Source organism: Electrophorus electricus, chromosome 1, assembly GCF_041902795.1.
Source record: "Electrophorus electricus isolate QZ-2024a chromosome 1, ASM4190279v1, whole genome shotgun sequence".
Taxonomy (NCBI): Eukaryota; Metazoa; Chordata; class Actinopteri; order Gymnotiformes; family Gymnotidae; genus Electrophorus; species Electrophorus electricus.
The window spans coordinates 4,901,032-4,925,465 of record NC_137497.1 but is presented as its reverse complement, the minus strand read 5'-3'; the positions used below and the strand labels follow the sequence as shown (position 1 = coordinate 4,925,465).

Sequence of the window (24,434 nt, the reverse complement as noted above, 5' to 3'; positions counted from 1 at the left end):
CCCTTGGAAAACTGTATAAAAATTAAACTCTTGTGTACCCCTCAGACATTCGCTGGTGGGTGCCTCAGTAGAAGTTTTCCATATACACTTTAAAAGGTCAATCCAGTGCAAATCAACACATCAAAGCAGTTCATTCTCATTGCTGCTATAACTAAATATTAAGCACAATTGCATTATTTTATGCTCGTCATCATGGGCATTATTTCCAACATATATGAAAGTATTACTGCTGTCACCACACCCCTGTACTATCTTTAATCTGGTTCACTGACATTTCAACTTCTGTAACTTAAAATTAGTCAATTATTAAGTATTTATTATGATTTACATGATACTCATGTATGTAGATGAAAAGTAACTAAACCTTTGTGTTGACATCCATGGTATATATTCTTGTCCATATTTTAGCATCTGATCATAATCTGCTGGCAACACCGCATAAAAGAGTGACATCATCCATACAGCTCCTTTTTTTGACTTGTTTCTGCAGGCTTGGTCGAAGACATACTGCACAGCCTTGGCAATTACACTAAAGTAGGGAATTCATTTTTATGAGTAAAACAGAACTGCAAAGTTATAGAAACTGTTACTAGTAATTCTTTGACATTATTACTAGCCCAGCTACTTGATAATATAGCACTCAATAGGCCTCATGCAAAAACAAATTCATTCAAAATGGAACTATGGTCTATGTGCTACAAAAGACTAATTCAGATGGTTTGGGTTTTTTAAATAATGTAACCCTTATATTTTTGGACTGCTATTTTTGTTAAAACTGGATTCACTTCAATTCACATCTGAGCATAATTTTCTGAACCCAAAACCACAGGATAAACCACTAAAGTTCAAATTTTACTATTTCGGGGAAAATTGTCTATTACACAGAAAAATGTTAATTTACCTATTCAGAATTTTCATAGACATGAGTTTTGTAGTGATGATACATGCAGGGATGAGGGGTTCAAGCATTTAAATTTTTTAGGTAGAAGATAATAAACATTGAGTGAAGCCTGATTCACAACATTAGTAACAGCTCTCCAGCTCTATACTTGTTAGTGAATTATACTTTTTTATTTCTTGAAATAATTTCAGTACAACTTTAACTTTCATGGGAGAATGAAATAAGCATCCTTGAAGTACTCCTGCTAAACAGTGATTTTTGCACCAAACAAATTTTCATTATTTTGAACTTAACATTAAACTTAATTCAAGCTGTCATTTGGTGGAACAGCTGGCTAACCCAATAAAGCACAAGCAAGTATAAATTAAAACTGTCTATAGATTCAGCACAATTAATACTTACACGAAAACTGTGATGTGACTGCCATTTTAACAGTTGTAGCAAGAATTCGTGTGGGGTCATGCTCAGGGTAGATAAAAGCTTAATCTAGCAGATGTAGCGAAAATATAAACACAGAGCTCACCATTTTGCTGAGTCTTCTAGACTTGCGAGAGAGCCTTGTAGCTCACCATTTTGTCGAACTATTTCAGAGAGTTTTTCAGTTCTAGGTTTGTCAAGACTGACTTTGAAAAAATCTGCAAGAAATGCAGCTGCAAGAACACACTGAACAGTTGAGTTATTTTTCAGACTATCAATTGCTCGGGTAAATGCTTTTGTTATTTTCTTTTGGTCTTCATGCTGAAAAAGAGGAAAGAGTATACGATAAAACAGGTAGTGATATACACTTTGATGATTTTGAGTGGTTTTTACTTTTTTGTTTTCAGTGGAAGAACAGAAAAAGATCTTATTAAATGTGTATAGGCAGAAATGGCAAAAGGGATGAATGCTGGAATAAAATTGGATGATGCCTAGGCTAGGTTTAGATATCTGTTCTAGCTACATAATGAATACTTTTAGTTACAGATAAATTAAACTTACAGGACAGTCAACATCAAATGTTCATAAGCATCATGTACTGCATACATCAGTAGTACTTACCAATAATGCTGGTATTGTTGCACAATGTCCATTCATGAAAACAAGCCTTATTTGTAAACAGTTCATTAAAAATACAGATGTGGTTTGCATGTCTGATAGATCTTTATTTGTGCACAGCATTAAGTCTGTTAATGCTACTTGAATGAATTTGCTGCGGGTTTTGTTAACCACTGTGGCTTTGCCTCCCACTGATAATCCGAAAAAAGTATGTGCTCCTCCGAGCAGGCACACATCATCAAACTGGTGGAAAACTGCAAGAATGACAAACAAAAACATTTCTAATTTATTTACACATTTTCATTACTTGTTTCTTCAGTAGTAAGTACCATCATAATAATAGTATACTACTGGTGATTTCCAAGTTTTCATTTGATGACTGATAGTGTGTTAGTAATTATTATAGCATATATTAAACAACAATATTCACTTGTCTATAATGGAGTTATATGAGGACTTATTTCATTGATATAAGAAGTTCAAGATGGTAGTTTCATTGTAAAACCCTGTGAGAAGTACAGGACCCTTCTGGTTCTGGTTACCAATCAAATTAAAAAAGATAATTCCAATGTCAAAGTATATAATCTCAGTAAACTCATATGCAATTCTGCACATTTGTGTTTTCAAACATTTCTATGTCTGTGCAAAACTTCTCATATAGGCTTCTATATGAGAACAGTTCAAATATATATAAGTATTTTAAAAGTCACCTTTAGCATGAAATCATTTCTTCATTAGCTTGAAATGTGTTATTCTGACATAATCCTGTTTTTATAACCTGTTTTTTCTCTGCAAAACCTTTCACACTTGTTTACATACTTCATTAATGTGCTTATCTGCAGTGGAAAGTGGACACATCACTTCCCACAACATTCAAAAGCCCAACCGTTGGCAAATACTGTGTTGCTGCATTGGCAGTATATCAGACTTTTTTTGGTCTGGACCCTGCAGAAGACTTTGTTCCTACATGACTTTTAAAGCTCACAATTCACATATGGGAGAAAAGGAACTTTTCAAGCCCACACATTGTCAAGAAGCAGAGCACTCTGCCTGTCATCCTACTATTTTAAGACAATCATTGTGCACTCACCCTTGTGAGACATAGAGCTATTTCCAAGCAATTTTCTGTATGTATAGCAACGGTCCTCATGTTGAAGCTTTTCAAAATAGTCTCTTCTATCCACAGTAGAAGTAATACAATAGGTATAACAGAATTCTTCAACCATTGTTTTCCTCACAGAGAGGTCACACGTGAACATATAACCAGCTTGATCTTTCCTAGACACAATGCAGAGAAAAAAGGGTAAATATTTGTTAAAATATATTTATAAGTGATCATTTTCAAATAGCTTTTAATCTAATTTCTCTCATATTGACGAATGAGTCATATTCTTTTTTATTCTCATTTTCCAAAAAACAAGCCTGTGGAAAAGACAGTTTGTTTTCATTTGTTTTTCAAAAACAAATGGTACAGGTTGAGAACATGTGGCCAGAGTGCTGAGTAACATCTTTGAAGGTAATTTTCTAATATACACATACTAATGATGGTGCTAGTAATGATCTGTTATATTTAAGGCTCCAGTTAATGCATGTGTGGATAACAGCTCCACAGCTCTTAGCTCAAACCTAATTGTTTCAATAGTATTTAGATTTCATCCTAATTGTAACCAAATGAATTTACAGTTTGGTAGTCAAAAGCTTAGGCCCTGTTCACACCTGGCATTACATGCACCTTGGGTGAGCCAATCACAAGGGTACATCAAAACACATGGCATTTATACCTGGCCTTTTTAATGTGTCTTGAGTGACCACATACAATTGGATTTCTTACATAGTTTTTAGACTGTTACAGGCCAGGCAAAAATCAGATGCTTGCGGATAAAAAAACAGGGATTTATTGTAGTAACAGGTAGTGGAAATGGTCACAAAAAAGGGAGTAACTCAAAAGTAGGAAAAAGAGTCCATGTCAAAAAAGCATAAATATCATCCAATAATCCAGGCAGTAGAATCCAAAAGGGGTAGGCAAAAATCAGAAATTGGAATGACTAAATCAAGGTTCGGTACACAGAAAAACAATCCAAAAGAACGCTCGGTATGCATAGGATTCTATAGGCAACACTTCGCAGAGTCCTAATGTTCAAAACAGGCTTAAATAATCAAGTGCACAGGCGATTTCAATATTCTGCTGATGACGATCTGACAAGAAGTTCATGATTGGTGGAGTCCTGGGTTGGGTCACGAACAGCCTGCTGGGTGTTGTAGTGTGATGAGGAATCGGGCGATATGACAGTAACCCCCTCCAAAGAGTCCGGGATGGCCAAGGTACGAGGTCACCCGTGACGACTCCCAGTACACAAGGCAGAGTACGCTTCAGGACAAGACTCCGTAGCGGTATGGCGGAGAGGATGACCCCGAGGGCGAGGTGCAGGCCTTTCCGGGAACCTTGCATGGAAATCTGAAAGGACACTGGGAGCCCATCATGGTCTCCCACCAGTACCGGTTAGGATGCCCTGAAACCAATCCACCCCTATATGTTCAAGCCACCCCTACATGTTCAAAAAAGGATGCCCAAACACGTGATGTAAATTGAGGTCCCGAATCTGATCATTTGTCCTCAGGAATGCCAAATATACGGAACACTTGATTAAACAATGCTTCTGCAGTTTGGAAGGCTGTAGGCATACTCGGGAATGCAATGAACCACACACCCCTGGAGAAACGATCAACTATAGTGAGGACCATAGTGTTACCTTCAGAACATGGGAGGTCTGTAACGAAATCTAAAGCGATGTGAGACCAAGGTCTGTTGGGTATGGGAAGTGGCATGAGCTTTCCTCCAGGGAGAATCTTAGGTGTTTTACTTTGACTGCAAACCGAACATGAAGAAACATATTTATGAGCATCGCCCATCATGGTCTCCCACCAGTACCAGTTAGCCAGAAGCTATCGAGTACATGTCTCTCCAGGATGCCCTGAAACTAACGAGGAATGAGCCCCCATCAATAGGCGGTCACGGCAAGAGGTAGGAATGTATTGTTTCCCCGACGGACACTCCTTTGGGATGACTGTGTCTTGCATGGCCTGTTCTATTTCATCATCTATTTCCCATCATATAGATGATAGGTGCAGCTAGGAAGGATGGTTTCTGTTTTTCCAGGGTCATCTCCTGTCTCCTCCAAGAAAACGTCGGGATAATGCATCCTTAAAATCAAATCTTGAAAAGAACAGAGACCAACGGGCTTGACATGGGTTCAGTTGTTTAGCTGTATGCATGTATTCCAGATTTCTGTGGTTGGTGATAACAAGAAAGGGGTGATTCGCCCTCTTTATCCAATGCCTCCACTCTTATAAGTTCACATTCTCCTATTCTGTAATTACATTCTGCTGGTGATAACCTACAGGAAAAATAAGATATTGGGTTTAACTTGGATTTATATTGTTGTTGTGAAAGTATAGCTCCTACCCCGATGTTTGAAGCATCAACCTCCATGACAAAGGGAATAGAAGAATCCGGATGCCTAAGTATAGGAGCCATGCTAAAAGTTTGTTTCAGGTTTTTGAATGCTTGGTCAGCCTCCTGATTCCATAATAACTTGGTCATTGCTCCTTTCAGGAGGGCTGTGAGAGGGGCTGCAATACTACTAAAATTCTGTATGAATTGTCAGTAAAAGTTTGCAAACCCCAAGAAACTCTGGATCTTTTTAACGCTGATCGGAATAGGCCACTGAATGATAGCTTTGATCTTCTTGTCATCCATGGTGATCCCACCGTGGCTGATCATGTATCCCAAAAAAGTCATGGTAGGAAGGTGGAATTCACATTTCTCTCCCTTGACATATAACCTATTATACAGAAGACTCTTCAATACTTTTCTTGCATGTTGTATGTGGCTTTTAATGTTGTGGGAATAGATTAGGATGTCATCAATATAAGCGATAACGAACTTTCCAATATATTCATGGAGGATATCATTGATAAAACCCTGAAAGACAGATGCAGCCACACTGAGACTGTATAGCATGATTTTGGGCTTATAGTGACCTCTGGTGGTGATAAAGGTGTTTTTCCATTTATCACCTTTCTTGATCCTTATCAAATGATATGCACTACGTAGGTCTAATTTGGTGAAGATCTTGGCTTCTCATAGTAGTTCCAGAGCGATGGGAATGAGAGGTAATCAGTATTCATGTTTCTTGGAAATATGATTGAAATTTCGATAGTCAATACAGGGTCAAGACCTCCGTCCTTTTTTACAAGAAAATCCCAACCCCATGGGGGAAGTGGATGGCATAATAAAGCCTTGACTTAATGCTTCATTTATACATTCCTCCATGATCCTCTCTTCTTCCTGGGAGAGAAGATAAACACAAGCCTTGGGAAACACGGCTCCCTCCAAGAGTTCAATAGCACAGTCATAGGGATGATGGGGAGTTAACAGGGTAGCTTTTTTCTTGCTAAAGACCAAAGAGAGATCATGGTATTCTGGAGAGAGGGAAAAGGCTTGTGTATCAGCAAGGCTCTCAACAGTGGTGGAACATAACCGGACAACTGGTAATGACAAACAATTTCTTAGGCATTGAGACAACCACTGAGCGATTTCCTTATGTGACCATGGTATAATTGGGGCATGATGTTCTAGATATTCTAAGTATCTCCCCCCAGGCTATTCCCTCATGCAGGTGATCGAACACAGCTTTGAATTGCTCAATTAAATCATCATAAGATGCCAGTTGTACGTTAGCCAAGATGGAAGTTGCCCAGTCAAGAGCTTTGTCAGTGAGATGAGAGGTAATGAAGTTAATTTTATCTTGATTGGAACAGGTTGGAAGGCTATTGAAATATAATGAACATTGTAACCTCGACACTTGTCATATTTTTCAGGGGTTGGTGGAAGACTGCTCACGGTGGTAGTAGGTGCAGGCGTGGGACTGAACTGAGAAGGAGTAGTCATCATTTGTAGCTGGGAGGTAAGTTCTCTGAGACTTTGTCCTAGTTCCAACATTTGAGTTTGTTGATCCGATTGTTGCTTGGCTATAGTATCCATTGCCCGTGTGAAACCCTCAAGCAACTGGTGGTGTTGGTGGATTAGTTGATCATGGTTAGCCAAGGCTTCCTTTAACTCATCTGAATCTGCTATCTGCATGGGGGTGAAGTATTCTGTTACAGGCCAGGCAAAAATCAGATGCTCGCAGATAAAAAACAGGGATTTATTGTAGTAACAGGGAGTATGCATAGGATTCTAGAGGCAACACTTCGCAGAGTCCTAATGTTCAAAACAGGCTTAAATAATCAAGTGCACAGGCGATTTCAATATTCTGGTGATGACGATCTGACATGAAGTTCATGATTGGTGGAGTCCTGGGTTGGGTCATAAACAGCCTGCTGGGTGTTGTAGTGTGATGAGGAATTGGGCGATATGACACAGACAGAAATGTCTGTGACACAAATCCTCACTCACATTCCAGTATGGGCTATAACAGACTTTTGATCAACCACTACACTCAGCCCAAATGGAAATTATGCATTTCTTTTTACTTGTACACCAGCCATAAACAAAGCTTGCAGTTGATATGGGTGGTACTTCATTGCTGTCGAGAATGCATCAGGACACATTAGCCTTCACAGTAAAGAGGTAGTGTAGACCTGAGGCCTCTCAGACCACCTCAAAATGTGGTCTGAATGATGGAATTACAGTGCATCTCTGAGACCCCATTTACACCTGGTCATTTCTTGTATCTCGAGTATCAGGATTATATCTGGATAGATATTATCCACATGAAAATGCAGGGATAAACGTACCTAAGATGCTCCGAGACACATTTTAGACAGATGTTATGGTATGCTGCTACAGTATGCAATGAAAGTGCGATACATTATTTTCATAAAAAATAAATGTGTTCCATTCCTTCTGTAAATAGTAAAAAATATTCATCATTTTATAGATTTGTAGCAATATTTCAAACAAATATACTTTGTCTTCTTGTGTGGGTCATGCCATTTGTAGATATTTACTCAGTTGTGTGAGTGTACTCTAGAGCAGAGTGCTTTTATTATCTATGATGGTACTACATTTATTTTTGTTAGACATTCCATTTATTATGTTAATTTGATCATGTTCTATTTTATTATTTTGTATCATCTGTCTGACTTACATTACTCCTCTCAACAGAGTTGTTTGTTATGGATAAAGTAACTGTCCATTACATTTACATTTTACTGTTTGAGTGACATCGCCTACTTATATCGAAAAGGGGTGATATAAACAGTGAACATCTGTAAAATATCCTGGTTGTCAGAAAGGGGAGAACTTTAAAGTCTTCACTTGAAATCAGGTAAATTGGGTGTATAACCCACTAGAACCCCGTTCTTTTCTTTAAAACTTGATTTATGAGCTTACCTTTTAAATTTCAATGGATATTTCTGTCCATTGGAGGTAACAAGATGCAAGACTTCCTTGTCAGAACAGACACCATTTCGCAGAACAGCATAAAATCTCACACAAATTGTTTCAGGTTCAATTCCACTGTTAAACAAAAATCTTTGTTATAGCTGAGACTTTGTCATTCATGTAACATTTTAAATTCAGTGCACAAGTTGTTTTGGTAAATTAATTTATAAGAATATATTCTGATATTCATCTGTTCATGTTTCTTTACTTTAACATAACCTAACATTAAAGTCCCTGTGACTGAACTAAGCAACACAAATGAAAATGCACATCAACAATCATGGAATCCGAGACTTGGCAATACATACTTAGAATGCTGGTGCTCAGAACACAAAACAAACACATACTTAGAATGCTGGTGTTCAGAACACAAAACACACACTTTTGCGCCACAAATCTCAATGTTAGAAGACCAAGAACACATCTGTATGAGGCACCAGATGTAACATTTCATGCACAAAATGCCAAAATACATTATGTAACTAATTTTGTGAATCACTACTTTTGTGTCAATTAATGATCCAATTTAGTGAAGCCCAAATCCTATTAATTACATTAAATATTTTATAATTAAAACATTCACAATGTAATAGGCTAGGGCCCATATTTGAAATGATCACCACCAAATTACAGTTTTAAAATGTCTTTCCATCTTAAATTGTGATGATCTGAGGCTTGTGCTGTGTGGAAACGTTTATTATAATACATTTTAGAAGGAGAAATTAAACATATCAGGTTGGTTATTGGACAACATTCAGAGAAAATTTTATTAAGCCTATGTGCTAATGTGCTACATGTGGTGTGCTAGTGTAAATATGGCTGATCATTGGTCACTGGCTAATCAATTGGTGCAACTCTAATCCATAGTATACAGATCAGCAGAGATAATAGTGTCAACTTTTGGTAAAATTGGCAGACTCATAAGTTGTCTATTCCAGAAAGCCCCCCAAAAGGAAAAATTTCTGAGGATAAGGAATTTTTTTAAATTCCATTTTACCCAGATGTAAAGATAATTTTTCATACCTGTAATGATCTTGTTGATCGTCTGTTCCTAAATAAAATAAATATTATAAATAAATATTACAAATAAGAAATATAAACATTTGTAACCACATTTTAAGAAACACCTACCTTATTCACATTCACTGGCAACTTTTTAAGGTGCATCTATCTTCTAGTTGCATTTAATATGTGTACTGGTTGGCATACACAATCTTCCAGCCACCCTCTATCCTGTTCATTATTGGTCAGTATCTGACCAAGGACCACTGTTCAGTGAACATCATTAGGGTGGGAGACCACTCTAAAGACTACAGTGACTTAGTAGAGGTATGGTTGTAAATGCTGAGCTGATATGAATGTATTACACATGAGAAAGAAAATTGCTTTCACATGTTAATCAGTTGGATTAATATCTACCGGACAGAGTGTTCTGCCATCCTGAAATATCCAACTAAGTGTAGTCCTGTGGTGAGAAACTGACCACTGTTGAAGGGATGAGGATTGATAACTATCACCTTAACTGTATGCCTATAAAGTATTTCTAATACATGCATGTTTCTAATAAAGTAACTTTGACAGTCATAAACAGTGATGATGGAATGGATCAATGTTACTGATGTAGTTTTAAAAAGGGTCCGTGATATATAAAATTCATTAGCTAACAAACTAGATAACCTGTTCAGTTTATTTTTTCTAGATGGAGGAACACGTGGACTACAGTACACTAAACTACAGCAGGTTGAGTAGAGACAACAATTGGAGACTGAAACACCCATAATTAGTCTTTATTCATTTCAATTTTGGCTATGAAGAAATTAGTCAGAATGTTATATTGTTGTTTGAAGTCCATGTTTACCACACCATCTGTGGCACTGTAGACTGTCTACTTGGATTTGATCAGGTCTTGTAGTGATGTAGACCACTGTGTCTATTTTATATTTGAGTAGAATAGAATATATCAGATATTTTATAATTGTGAATTTTAAAATGACAAACTTAGCAGCAGGGCCCGTTGAGAATGCTCTGCTCCCTCTGTACTAAGAGTCTAGCTCCACCCCTTGTAAGTATATACAATTCTGTTTGGATATGTGTAACAATGAAAAATGCTTTAAACAGTACAAATTTGCATTGCGCTGTTTGTTGTGCCTTTGCCAACACAAGATGCATGTATCACCTTACAAACAAAAGATTGCATTACCTCACTGATTGAAAGAAGCTTAATCTAATAAATAGCATTTGCTAAGTAGACAGACAGCTAAAACCTCATTTAGCCAATAAATATCTTTTGTAGAGCTACATTTAGTTGAGTTATATATCATCTAGTTGAGTTATTTAATATTTGTTTTATTTAACTAGCATTTCAGAAATGTATTACTCTATTTGTGAGTGCCTGAATTTTGGTTCTCATTTTTCCACATTAAGTTCAAGTTTGGTTTATTTGTCACATACATAGTCATACATGGTATAACATGGTATAAGTTCAGTTACAGTTTCTGCTGGTTCTCTGTGTGAGTCTTTTTAGAGACTATACTATTGAATAAAAGCCTTTATTGGAGAAGAAATGGTATTGTCTCCTTCTTTCATGCAATTATACAGTATTTTGTTGTGAAAAACAAGGTTTCACAAGATACCTACACTGAAACCATTAGAGCACCCAGCTAACCTTGATGTTAGTTAGGCAGTGTGAATAGATAAAAATATATGTCATAGATTCCCCCTTTGGTATCAAGATTGGAAATTAACACCACGTACTCTTTGTTTTGATTAGATTTCTATCTCTAACCCTGTAGTCTGAGTAGTTTGAGTAGTCTTCCTTGATGCAGATTGTTACCAAATAATGCAAATCTCTTCAAAATGATATTTTGGAGGAATTTACCAATTTTTAAAAATAGTTAGTAGACTCTTCATGGAGCTATAGCCAATTAACATGGGGGCACATTGTAAAATGTTGTTTTGTAGGCCTACTGAAAAATAAAAATTATAAAGTATATTTGTTTTCATTTGTAGAAATATTAGTACACACCCCAGTGGCAGCTATAAAACTACATATGTTCTTATCAAGCTCCTAACTGTAACTGTACTGTAACTCTACCTACCATTTAGGTTTTGTGGTGCTTGATTATAAAAAAAATTAATCATGACAAAAATAAATTTATTTGAATCCATGGATTAATAAAAAAGAATTGAGTCTATAACTTGGAGAAATTCTATACTCTTTTCCCACCCCAAATCCAAACATGTAAAGACTTTACCCAAAGGAATTATAAGCAAAAAAGTTTTAACATTGCACAGTAGTGCCCGGATCAAGCCAGCCGGGCTCATGTCAATCAACTGAGTGGTGGGAGAGAGTATACCTCTCCAGAATCTGAATAATAATATAGTCACAAGCTTACACAATCACCACTGACAGTTTTAGTAGTTTGTACTGATTTGATACCTGTACGCAGTTGAGTTTCAGTGTTGTCTTCTCTTGGCAAATATTCAGGCACCAGCTGAAAAAAAATAAAATAATGATAAATTGAAAAAGAAAATGTTAGTAAAAAAATTGCATTTAGTCCTGTGTTAAGTCTGCAACACAATGATTATTGTAGTAGAGAATGACCGCTCACCCTCTCTTCAGCACTTTCACCCTTTTACTTTGTTTGTTTACTTTCTCTGTTTGTTTTGTTTGTCAGAATTCACTCTTCACAGCGTATATATCAACCAAACTCACCTGGTTTTGTTGATTAAGACTGACATTACATTGTGCGGACAGCAAGGAATCCACAACTCCTGTTCAGAAAGGCCTGTCCATGAAGGTCTATGTATCTAACTGAGCCAGCTCTGAAGAGCCAATCCCATGGACTGAGAATCCTGGCCAGTCATTGGCCTACACTGCTCGTGCACTGTCAAGAAAGCAATGCTGTGACACGCTCTCTCAGTGCCATCCAGACTTTTTTTTTTTTTTAATGGATAGTCTCTCTCAGTGCCATCCAAGCAGTTTTGATGGAAGGCAGACATGCTCTCTCAGTGCCATCCAGATGGTTTCAATGGAAAACAGACACTCTCTCTTGGTGCCATCCAGGCAGTTTGCATGGTTGAGCCAAATGACATGTAAGAACAGTCATTTTGCTTTTTACATTAACAGTTGGCATGAGTAGTATATCTACTGTTTATACATCAAACTAGATCAGTTAACCCTCTCATATGTGGATACAGATATCCTATCTCAGGCTGTTTCACAACAGTTTCTCCTCTCTTCTAAGCCTTCCTGATATACATAGTCATGCTCTCTCGCCACAAATCTGGCTTGGTTAATAAGTTTCCCTTTGTTGGTTGTAGTTTGATAAAGAGATTGCCGGGTTGATCATTCATAATCATTGCAGATGAATAACTTATACAGTTAATTAACTTAAATAGTTTTTTTTCCTTTCCATTTTTTTCTTCTCTTGTTAGTCACCACAAATCTAGTTTGTTATCTAGTGCTCGCCTCCCGCGAGTCATGTGGTTTGGCCCGCAACGTGCAGTGGGAGGATCCACATTTGTGGCCACGCCTGCACACACCTGTACCTCGTCCTGTCTGTGTATTTAAACCCTCGTCATAGTGTGCAGGATTGTTGGTCATTGTTGATGTAACGTGTTAATGTAAATGTATTCCTGTTTATCGTGTTTGTTTAATGTTAACCGTTTTATGTTCCTTTTTTGTAATACGTGTGAGTGCCATTGTGTTTATTGTGTTTATATGTTAAATGTTCGTCCATGTCGCTGGAGCCTGTGCGTCCTGCCCCTCGCCCTTCGGCACTCAGGCCACATGCGTTACAGTTTGTTGTAGCAATTTTGGAAGACTCCATATCTCTGGTCATTAGTAGAATCTTCATCAATGATTTTTATGCATGTTCTCCTGTTCTCATGTTCTTCTCTACTTACTTTAGTTTTTATGTCTTTGAGTAAGGAGCGATGTTCTAATTTTTGGTAGATGAGAAATAATCACATTATCTAACTGGTGACTTTCACGAGTTAAGACTGAATTATTAATCATTAATAAATTAGATAAAACTATACATTTTCCCTCTGGGTTACTCAGGGTGGTGCCCCAATTTAACCATAACAACTGTGATTGACAATTTATTAAAGTGTTAAAACCGCTACAATGTGCTCTGGTGGAAAATAATACAGCTACTTTAGTTTCTGTCTTTAAGTAGCTGTATTATGAAAGTACATAACTGTTTTCTTTATATTGTTGATGTTTTATTACTTGTTTTTATTTCTAGACTCTGTTTGAACTTTCTCAGGTAAATCCAATATTATGAAAATAATTTCCAGAAAACTATCCAAGACTTATTAGTAGTTATATTTATAGAGCACCTTTCTTGAACTCAAGGACACTTTACAGATAAATATCAGCTTTTTAGTATATTTTGACCAATGATATTAGGTCACTGCACACATTTCGAAATCTAATTTCAGAAAGAGACTCATACAGTATTCATTTTCATTAATGAATCATTAATAATTAATCATAATTTCCCTATATCTAGAGTTGTGCCCATTTATCAATAATGCATACATTTTAAACAAATACCGCTACACTGTAGTAGCTTAATAGTCTTGACGTTCATTGCATTTCGTTTCATGTACCACTTGGTGACTTTTTCATTTCAGTTGAATTTGTCTCCAGCCTTATCCTCCCTTTGAAGAAAAGAGCTCCTCACGGGACCCTCGCAGGATCCCCCCCACTTTGACAATGAGAGTCCAGGTAAGCGCGCTATGTATTTGCACCAGTGCCAGCACTATTTTAGAGCATGCCTGTTGGTTGTCAAGCTTTGTATAACTTTAATCAAAGAACCACTTACAAAGTATCCTACTTTAGGAGTGGGCAGACACAATGCAGGGTTGTGAGATAATGAAACGTGTGTTAACAGGAAAAAGCGACCTAACCAAGCATTAGACATATTAATAACAAAAAACATAAGGGAGTATAGAGATTGTGTCCTTTCAGAATTATTTGTGTGCAGTCTTCTGCAAAGGATCCTGGGTAGGCTTTGGTGGCTCTTAGGGTAAGATATATGACCTCTTCACCAGGCTCAGGGCCGTATAGAAAAACAATCTTCTTTAGGACAAGGTATAGAGAAGTCTTCTCTTGGAATGTGGTGGTAACAGGTTCCAGCTGTTGTGGGTATTGAATATCAGTTTGCATATATTGAATAATGTATGGTTTGGATGTAATGGTGGTGAATGCAAGCACTAGTATGTAAAAGAAGGTGGGGTGAATACATAATTATTTCTGACCAAAGTTTAAAAATGTGGGTACTTTGTTTGGGTGTTAGACATTCTCCAGAGGGTGCCTCAATAATGCTTGTTAATATTAACCTGTAATAAAGGATGGGACCAGCTATTCTCTCCTACTAATTCTGAAGTCTGCATCTCTATTTGATATTTGAATGTTTAAATTGCTCCTGGGAAAGGTCCAGCTCAGGCTCTGCCCCTAATCTAGATGTACATGTATAACTTTTGCCCTCCTGTGTTCTTCATGAATCATTGTTGTAATTATGTCTGTTTTGGGGTTTCTAACTCTATGTTTTGCTTTTATGTTTCAGGATATGTTTCTCTGTTTCTTAGCTACATAAGAGCTACATGAGCTTTTATGGATATCTTAATTATGGATTATTTTCCCCCCAAAAAATGTTCATTTTAGCACTTGCATACTGCCTCACATCAATCTGTTACAATAGACCAACAGAAACCCCTACAGAGCCTATTTAATTCAAACAGAACTTATGTGGCAACATACAAGTGTTGTGTCACTACACATAACAGGCTCCAAAGTTCACAAGATTTGATTACATGTAACTTATTGTCATGATTTCCCCTCCACTTGTGTCATGGTTCCCGTGGTGATACCTAGTCATTTGTTCTTTTTTTTTTAGTTCTGTTTGTGTTTAGCCCTTTGTTTTGTTTTCTGTGCCCCTTACTGGTCTCATCTGTGTCTCATTAGCCCTTGTTAGTTTGTGTATTTAAACCCTGTGTATTCCCTGTCTTGTTGCTGGTCATTACACTTGAGTTTATGCACTATGCCCCTTTTCTCCATGTTATGCTTTTGAGTTCTAGGTACTGCCTGTTTTATTCACCTATTCAATGTTTGGTTCTTTTTGTAATCCTGTTTAGTTTTCATGTTTTGTCTCTTACATATGTATTGTATTCCAATTTTGTTTTCCTTTCTAAATCTGCCTGCTTTTCAATCCAGAGCTGTACCTTTGACCATGTTTCTAGGTTTGCTCTCAGTATATTTACATTTACGGTATTTAGCTGATGCTTTCATACAAAGTGGCTTACAATTTTGACTGAACACAACTTTGAGCAATTGAGGTTTAAGGGTCTTGCTCAGGGGTCCAAAAGTGGCAACCTGGCAGTGGTGGGACTTGAACCAGCAACCTTCTGAAGAGCTGGTAAAAGTAAAGTAAAAGTTGCTCTTCTAAGGACTTGCATCCAATCACCGTTATACATTTTATACATTAAACAATACATTACACTTATGAATTAATGAGGCATGCTCTAGGCTCTCTCTGTGGCTTATGTGCTGTGGCTGATGTTGGTGGAGTTAGGACATAGCAAATCCACCAGTGTTACCATCAACAGTGTATATTTGCAAACAAGAAAACCACCCTTTTTTGTTATGATTTTGTTGTGAAGGGTGATTTGCAGAAGGCATAATGAAAGTTTGAAATCTGTATTTTGAGTCTGGATTTGGTCCTAAACCATGCTTTCTTTGTTTCATATGTTTCTAACCCAACATACAAGAAAGTCTTGTACCCAACTTACAAGAAATCCTTTTAATATTTAAGATGTTTTTAGGAAAGTGCCACTGAGTATAGGTACAGACTACGCACAAGAACGTGTTAAACTGAGCCTTACCACATATTCATCATCTCGATTCTGAGGTACATCATCTGGACGATCAAACTTTTCAGTATCATTTAATCCAGGTAGAGTACCTATGTAAGGAAGAGAACCATGGATCAGGTCCAAAGGTTTCAGTAGGTATCAAAATGGTACAGAGACAACTCAAAACATTTATATACATTCATCATGATTACCCATCATAACGACTAACCTAATTTTTCACATCTTTAGGATTTTAAGGTGGTCATTTTTAGATTAAATAAACACTCAACGTGCTCTAATATCCATGATGTAGCAGTAATGAAGCATTTGAATATATTCAGCAGATTAATCAAGAGACTTTTTAACTGTTTAATAAGATTTGTTTAGAATCTGATGAATGCAGTTGTTATTCATATTATTTGGTGTGTCCAAATTCATATCTATAGATGTTAACATGTTAACATCACTGAACATGTAACATGTATAGTACATACAACCTTAGCATCCTCAACAAGCTATTACAGACATGCTGTTGACAACATTCTCTAACTGGATTTTAAGTGGGTCCTCGCTAGGGTTAGGGTCAGGATTAGACCCAAGGTGATGGTTAGGATTAGTTTTTCATTTGAGGTTGAGGCTAGTTGAGTTGGTTTAAAGTCTGACTGATCACTGATGTCTGACTGATCTGATCACCTATCACTGGTGTCTGACTCTTCAACTGTTCCACTTGTGAGTAAACCTGATTGTGTTTGTAGCCAAACTCTAGACTGATTCATTCATGACAATGTTACAGATAATCTTTTGAGATGTTACTGATTATCTATAAATCTTTAAAGGATCATATTATATATATATATATATATATATATATATATATATATATATATATATATATATATATATATATATATATATATATATATATATGCTTGTATGAATGTATGTAGATGGCTGTACAAGATCGTTTCATGTTTTACTGGGATATAAATATATGGTCACAGACAACAGTAAAGTTCCTAGACTCCACAAGCAATAGCAATAAATAATGTTCCCCAACAATATCGACATGCGTAAAACCCAGGCGCTCCCAGGTCAAATGGGAAAAGAAGCTGTATGCATTTTGGAATCTAAAAAATGGGTCAGCAGTTGAAGTTACTAGTTAGCACAATCAGGGCCACAGTAATGAAATTTAAAAAGTATGGAACATTTGATAATTTGTCAGGAAGGGAACATATTTGCATACTGCCACCACATACAGTGGTGCTAACAGATCACCGTTTTAAAACTGCAAATTTTAGTTGTATCTTGGGGTTTCACCATTTCAAAATTAACAATAAGACACTACCTTCATGACCAGGAGCTTTTTGTATACGGTCCATGAAAAAAGCCTGAGACCAAGACACAAATCCCAGTGTCTTGATCCCATCCAGCATTTACAACTGGACTCATGTGTTGTGCTCACATGAGACAAAAATTAAGGTTTTTTGGCCATGCACACCATTGCCGTGTTTGGTGAAAAAAAGGGATCGAGTACAAAGAACCTCATACTCAAGGATAAAAGGTGGTGGGAGCTCTTTCAGTGCTTTAGGGCTGTTTTGCTGCCAGTGGTCCAGGTCAGCAATGTATTGAATTCCATCCAATACCAAAACATTTTTGCTGAAAATTTGGCTGCATCTGCCAGAAGGTTGAAACTGGCAATGCTTAGGTCTTCAAATAAAGCAATGATCCAAAGAGCACATCAAAATTGATAAAGCAACACAAAATCAAGGTTTTGCAATGACCCCCCAGATTTGAACCCAATTCAAAATGTTCTGCATGGAAGAGAGGTCCAAGATCCCTCCACAAGTTTTCTCCAACCTAAACACTACAGTAAGAGGCTACGGACTGTCACTCATTCTCAAATGATTAAGTGATTAGTGAGCACCTTAAACAACATAAACCTGAGGAGGATGGGAATGACAAGGAGCAGGGGCCGTCATGGGCGGATAAACATCTGCATGGTAAATGTCACTGGAAAATAGTGGAAGTGGCTGATATGGAGAAATCCTACAAATGGCAGGAAAAGGCAGGGGTGAAAGATAGCATGGAGGAACTAATCATGGCTGCACAGGAACAAGCTCTGAATACAAGATCAACAGAGGCTTGGACCTACCACCCCAGGCAGCATTCCAGATGTAGGCTGTGCAACAATGCCCCTGAGACAATCCAGCATATAACAGCAGGATGGAAGATGCTAGCAGGCAGAGCGTACACAGAACACCATAACCAAGTGGCTGGCATAGTATACAGAAAAAGATATGCTGATTATAGACTGGAAGTTCCAAGGTCAAAGTGGGATACACCCCTGAAGGTGGTGGAGAATGACCATGCTAAGATCCTGTGGGATAAAATGGTAAGATGGGTTTTTAATTACTTACATTGAAAACTATTTTAATCTAGATTTATTTATTTTATTTATCAATTGAATTAGTTTCCTAGTTATTTCTTATTTTCAGATGCAGTTTTTTCATGCATTAGACATTCACACCAAAGTATTTCCATCTTTGGTCAAAAGCAAAAAAGCTCAGTCAAACCCCCCCCCCCCCCCCCACATAATTATAAAGCGCATATGAACACGAACCTAACACTGAACTTGTTCACTTTATCTGTTAAATGGGATTTTTATCAGTGTTCTTTAACGATGCATTCTGTTCAACCTAGAAACAGTAAATATGCAAGAATGCAGAGCATGAATAGGTCAGTTCATTCTGTATCAGCCTAACCAATTTAACAATATAACCATAGTAATCACAAATATAATTATTTTTCATCAGCTATTCTGCTACAGCTGGTTTCACAGAAATGCATTGCCTCTGCATGTCCTCCGAAAACACTTCTGTTGTGTTGTGGCTGGTTTTTTGAATTTGCACCATGTTTCAGAAATGTAGCGTACGTGTGGTCATTTTGCTGAATATGCTTTGTGTAATTCCTGTGTATTTTTCATTTGCAGCATGATGGGTCTTCACGGCCAGTCTTATTGGGTAGACTTTGATGGGCATTTTCTGTGTGAAAATGTTCATTGCTACACAACTGTACTTTAAGTGCCTTTCAAGTGTCGAAAATTGTCAGATTTGATAGCATAATTTTGAATTTTGTTAAATCCATGCATAATGTTTTGCACTTTAGCATATACATTGTTTTCAGGTTATTTTCTATAGTGGCAGTAAACTCTTTAATAGTTAGAGAGTGTACTCCCATTTTGTTTATTTATACAAATATTTTATTCATGAATTTCATTTTGGTGTGTGTATTTGAGTTTTCAGTTTCACATAATTAATACGATGAAACACTTACACTTTGTTCCTGAGAGTCGTTGTTTGGTGATGTTTTGCTTGCTGTATAGTCAAAAAGGAAATCCAGTACATTTGCTAATGTCATAAAATCTTCATTAAAGCTGTTCAGTAACCCCCAAAAAACATTAAGGCACAACCATCAGTGCTTTGTCTGTGCCCTCTAATATCATTACAGTTTTTGCTTTGTTCTGAAAGCAAATAAAAAAAAACTGAAGATTTTTCATTAATTTGTTTATATTATTTATTTGTTGTTTGTCTTGTATTACATTCCTCATCTCAGGAACCTTTTTGCTTCTGACTTAAATACTTTTCACTGATTTTGAATCTCATTGTGAAGGTAACTTCCTGGGTGATGACTATATTAATGTTACCAAGAACTCTGTACTGTAACAGATTGTTGCTTTCCTTTTCTGAGCTGTGCTTTTTCAAACAATGAAGAAAGCTAGAGCTATAGTATTCACTTGAATTTGAACTAAATTTCCCTTGTATGCAGAAGCCCAGTTCTAACTGTTAGGTAAACCGGTCAGAATGCCACATATAAGCAAATAAGGTCAAGTGCTAGTTTTACATTTTTTTTTCAAATCTCCTCTTTGGTTTCTTTTTTTACTTACTGCCACTTTCTTGAAATTTGAAATTGCACATTGCAATTAATTGCAATTAGTCATTAAATTAATTAATTTATTAATTAGTCACAAAGCAATTAGTCATTAGGACAACTAATCAGTCACTTGATTTATCCAATAAAAATATTTATATAAGTGTGATCTAATTGTAAATAATAAAACAGATAGGTTACCAGACACAGTCAATGTACCTGCTATGGTTTCCTGTGCATCACTTGAAGGTTCTTTTGCTCTCTCTGGTCTTGCATGTGTCGCACACTGGTTCTCCATCTTGAAATGATGTAAATGTAAATTTCTCAGAAATTGGATTTATTTGTGATTTACATTATTGTTCTCAGATCCTCTTACCTCAGTCTCTGTGTTGGTGGTTAATGGTGATGATTGTCCTGAAGTGACAGGGTTTTCTAAAGAGGAAGATATTTGAAGGTATTATTATATTACAGCTAATATAATACCAATACTAGGTAAATTTGGTATTTATATAAGCCAATAATCATTCCTGCTATATATATATATATATATAAAAACATTTGTAGGAGTCATGAATTTGCATGGTATGATATTTTCGTGTTTCATCAGCTATTTAATGCTTGGTCAATCATCTCTTAGAAAAATACAAGGGGGTGGGAGATAGGGAATAGTTTGAACCAATCATGATATCTATAAAGAGATCCTTAATAGGTTTGTCTAACCAAGCAAGTGATTGAAAACACCATGTGCCGGCCCAGTGCACTTTCGCCGATGGCCTGTGGGGCACAATCTCATGCTCATTTTTTTTTTTTTTTTGAAAATGAAATTGTTAATATTCAAAATGTTAAAAACCTATTTGAGTACTTATTAATTTTAGTACCTTCAAATGTCCTGACTTCACCGGTGTCTAACTCCATGTGGTCAGCTCTTGAATCAGCAGGTTCAGGAGTCTGATAAGACATTTCAGTGGGAACATGGCAAACCATCTCCACACTTAATAGTAATCTAAGTCTCTAAGAAGGGCTCCCATGCAGCAAAAATTGTCCTGCAATTTTCTTACCTCTTCTGTTTTTGCTGAGGTCTCTGGTTGTAATACATGATCCATGTTCAACTGTATGAACCTTTCATCATTTAGGCTGTAGTATTTAACTGGAAAAATGATGTAGAGCCAAATTACAAATGGACTCCTAAAAAAGATGTTGAGTTTAGTCAAGAGTGTTAAACTTCAAAAACATTTTTATATTGTTTATTTGTTTACAGGAAGCATTCAGGAAGGCTATGGTGACTCCAATAACCACTCTTTTCTGAAAAGTGTCTCAAATCATTCATGTATTGAATCTTGAGACTGATGTACTACAACAGCAGAAGACCACGTTAGGTTCCACTCCTGTCAACCAAGAAAAATTAGACTACAGTGGTCACAGGCTCACAGAAACTGGACTTATGCCTGGTCTGATGAAGCTCGATTTCTTCAGCACTGTGCAAATGGGGTCAGAATTTCTTATGAACAGCATGAATCCATGTTGACCTCCTGTGTCATCAATTTATGCTTCTAGTGGTGGTAGTGTAAAGGTGTGGGGGATGTTTTCATGGCAGATACTGATCCTCTATATACCAGTGGAATATGGTTTGAAAGCCACATATTGTTGCTGACCATGTGTATCTGGTTATGGTCAGAAATGATCATCTTATAATGGCTATTTCCAGCATGTTAATGCACCATGTCACAAAGCACAAGTCATCTTTAACTGGTTCCATGACCATTAATTAAAGGTTTTTTACAATTAAATTACGGTTAATTACAACTGAAGGTTGAAGGTTTTAATGAGAGTAACAAAAATGACACCATACATAGAAGTTTAGTGACTACAACAAAAGAAGCCAACGTAATGTTAATGACTGACAATGGTCATGAACACTAGGTAGACTTAAATAATGAGATACATCATATAATTACCCCCCAGGTGGTGTGGCTACTGATGGAAAGTAGTTACAATAAAGCCTCTGGAGACTTGTTAGTTATATTATTCCAGAGAAAAACTAGGATACTGTTTACACTGTCCAGTATCTACACTAGACAATCACACCATGTGTCCAGAAAAAAATACTAGCTGTATTTGTATATTAGAAATCTTCAAATATCTTGGTATCAACTACATAGCAGTGTATTTTTTTGAAGGCAGATTGTGGATACACATAAAGATATATTAATTACATAGCATATGATATATTTCCCCTCACAACATTAAAGCTTTATATTTTCATGTTATAAAATGATTTGAATAAGCTTACTAGCAGTTAAATATCTACCAAATCATGACCGCGGTCAAGCTATTCGCGCTTTAAATTTAACCTCGCCTATATGTGCGATTTTACGGTATTTCGCTGCTCACCTGACTAACGCTCCTTAAGAGAAACAGAGACGCGTTTTTTTTTAAGACATTTGGACACGTACTTTTACTACATTTAAAATGACAAAATACAGTTTTCTTGATTGAACTAGTCAATTGCATCATTAGGTCAAACACATTTAGTAATTTATTTAAATAGCATAATAAGCATTGTGCAACATGCTTTTTCTCTATAATGTTTCACAGAGGTTTATTATACAACTTGACTGCCAGCTAGAAATGGAGTTATCGCTAGTGAATTGTTGCAAATGTGCAGGGCATGGGGTACTCCAGGGATGAAAAATTCCACTGCCAATTGAGTGGTGGCCCTTGGCTATCATCAAGTTTGAAAATATTCTACTGCACCAATTTTTAATAAATCTACACTGAAGTGCTCCACTACCACATTAGAGCAGGAGCCCTTGACTATCAGAGTAAGTTTGGACAAATTTCACTGTACCATTTCTTCACTACCTATAGGCGAATTATCTTGACCGCGGTAAATCATGCACGCGAACAACTCCACAATAAGCAGAAATTGTATTCAAAGTCAATTGTATTTTTTTTTTCCTGGTTTTTTTTTTAATATCTAGATTTTTTAAAAAATATGTTCTTGAACGCAGAGTCAACTTTACTGAGCAGACTTATAGACAAATTTCTCTGATGTGCACTTTGCTGCTGTCATTCCTCCAGCATCCGGTTTTCCTCCTTTTTGGATGTAACCGTCGGACAGAAGATTTGTGCAGGCGAGTCACTACCGCTCACGGCATACATACATTATAAATTAATATAAATTAGTTTGAATGCAACTAGGTGGTATTTGGTCGGCATAAAAATGTTTATGCGTTTTAGAGCAAGCGTAACATGCAACATATGTTCTGTGAAAGTTAAACTCTTACTCTTTACTTTCGATTTAATCCAGGAAGTTATTTTAATCGACTCAACCACTGAATAGTGAGGAAAGGGGCAGGTTGATACTACGATCAGAATACACATAATACTGAGAGTACACGCTATGAATAAAATACACGCTATGAATAAAATTTACACGCAACAAAATCTGGTAGGCAAGCTCGAGAAATGAAAAAATCAAATGGTCATAACCTATACTCTAAAAACGATCACAGATCAAAAGCAATTTACAAGGAAAGCCACATATGTGACCAATAATCAAAAGATCACTCACATTTCACGTGATTTATGAAGGTCGGTTTGTGTCGACTTGTATGAAAATACTGCAGTTTATGCCATATATACGTATGCCGTGTATCATATGCTCGATTAATGCACAATATATTCAATGGATAAAAAATGTATATTAAGACAGAAATCGTTATACGGTGTTAATGCACACCTACTTGCCAAAAGCGACCAGTTTATTCAACCATAACATTATATAAAATTGACTTAACACAAACGCATATCTACAAAATATACATCATAACTGATAGCTTACCTGTGAAGAATGTCAGATTCAAAATACCTGTGTTTCAGACTTTATTTACATATACAGCTATATAGCTCCGCACCACCCCAACCCCCAACCCCACCCCCAACCCCACCCCCGCGTCCAACTGCCAATAAAGCCAGCAGAGACTAGTAAGTCATGTGATTTCCGAGAAACACTAGGAAACTGTTAACGCACTAGGATGCCGTTTTCTGCACTGATAACTGATAACCACGCCTTGTATCCAGTAAAAGAAAACTACTAGCTGTGGTTTTATATCAGAAATGTGCAAATATTTGAGTATCAATTACATAACAGTGTGTTATGTGAAGATGTGCATAAACATAAGCAGATATTAGTTGCACAAAACATCATATAGATGCATTCACAAACTGGAATCTGTCACATTTGTGTCCTTTTTGATG

General features: G+C 36.7%; 1 protein-coding gene across 10 annotated transcripts in view; it reads right to left on the bottom strand.

The window, feature by feature from the left end:
- LOC113589895 (E3 ubiquitin-protein ligase rnf213-alpha-like) overlaps positions 1-24,089 on the bottom strand; it is a 76,091-nt gene extending 52,002 nt beyond the window's left edge. For 5 of the 10 annotated variants that reach the window (XM_035526126.2, XM_081697801.1, XM_035526129.2 and 2 more), the window contains exons 1-13: positions 24,019-24,088; positions 21,233-21,359; positions 21,053-21,122; positions 20,551-20,606; positions 20,394-20,472; positions 16,278-16,357; positions 11,824-11,878; positions 9,408-9,435; positions 8,334-8,459; positions 3,027-3,214; positions 1,940-2,190; positions 1,425-1,639; positions 365-529 (exon numbers count right to left, since the gene is read on the bottom strand). In XM_035526126.2, the coding sequence (XP_035382019.2) occupies positions 365-529; positions 1,425-1,639; positions 1,940-2,190; positions 3,027-3,214; positions 8,334-8,459; positions 9,408-9,435; positions 11,824-11,878; positions 16,278-16,357; positions 20,394-20,472; positions 20,551-20,606; positions 21,053-21,122; positions 21,233-21,277 (1,358 nt within the window). In that variant the 5' untranslated portion in view covers positions 21,278-21,359; positions 24,019-24,088. Of the gene's footprint in view, positions 1-364; positions 530-1,424; positions 1,640-1,939; positions 2,191-3,026; positions 3,215-8,333; positions 8,460-9,407; positions 9,436-11,823; positions 11,879-16,277; positions 16,358-20,393; positions 20,473-20,550; positions 20,607-21,052; positions 21,123-21,232; positions 21,360-24,018 lie in introns of those variants that run through there. The other 5 variants (XR_014122598.1, XR_014122575.1, XM_081719659.1 and 2 more) reach the window with 5 other exon arrangements.
- Between the last annotated feature and the right edge of the window lie 345 nt (positions 24,090-24,434).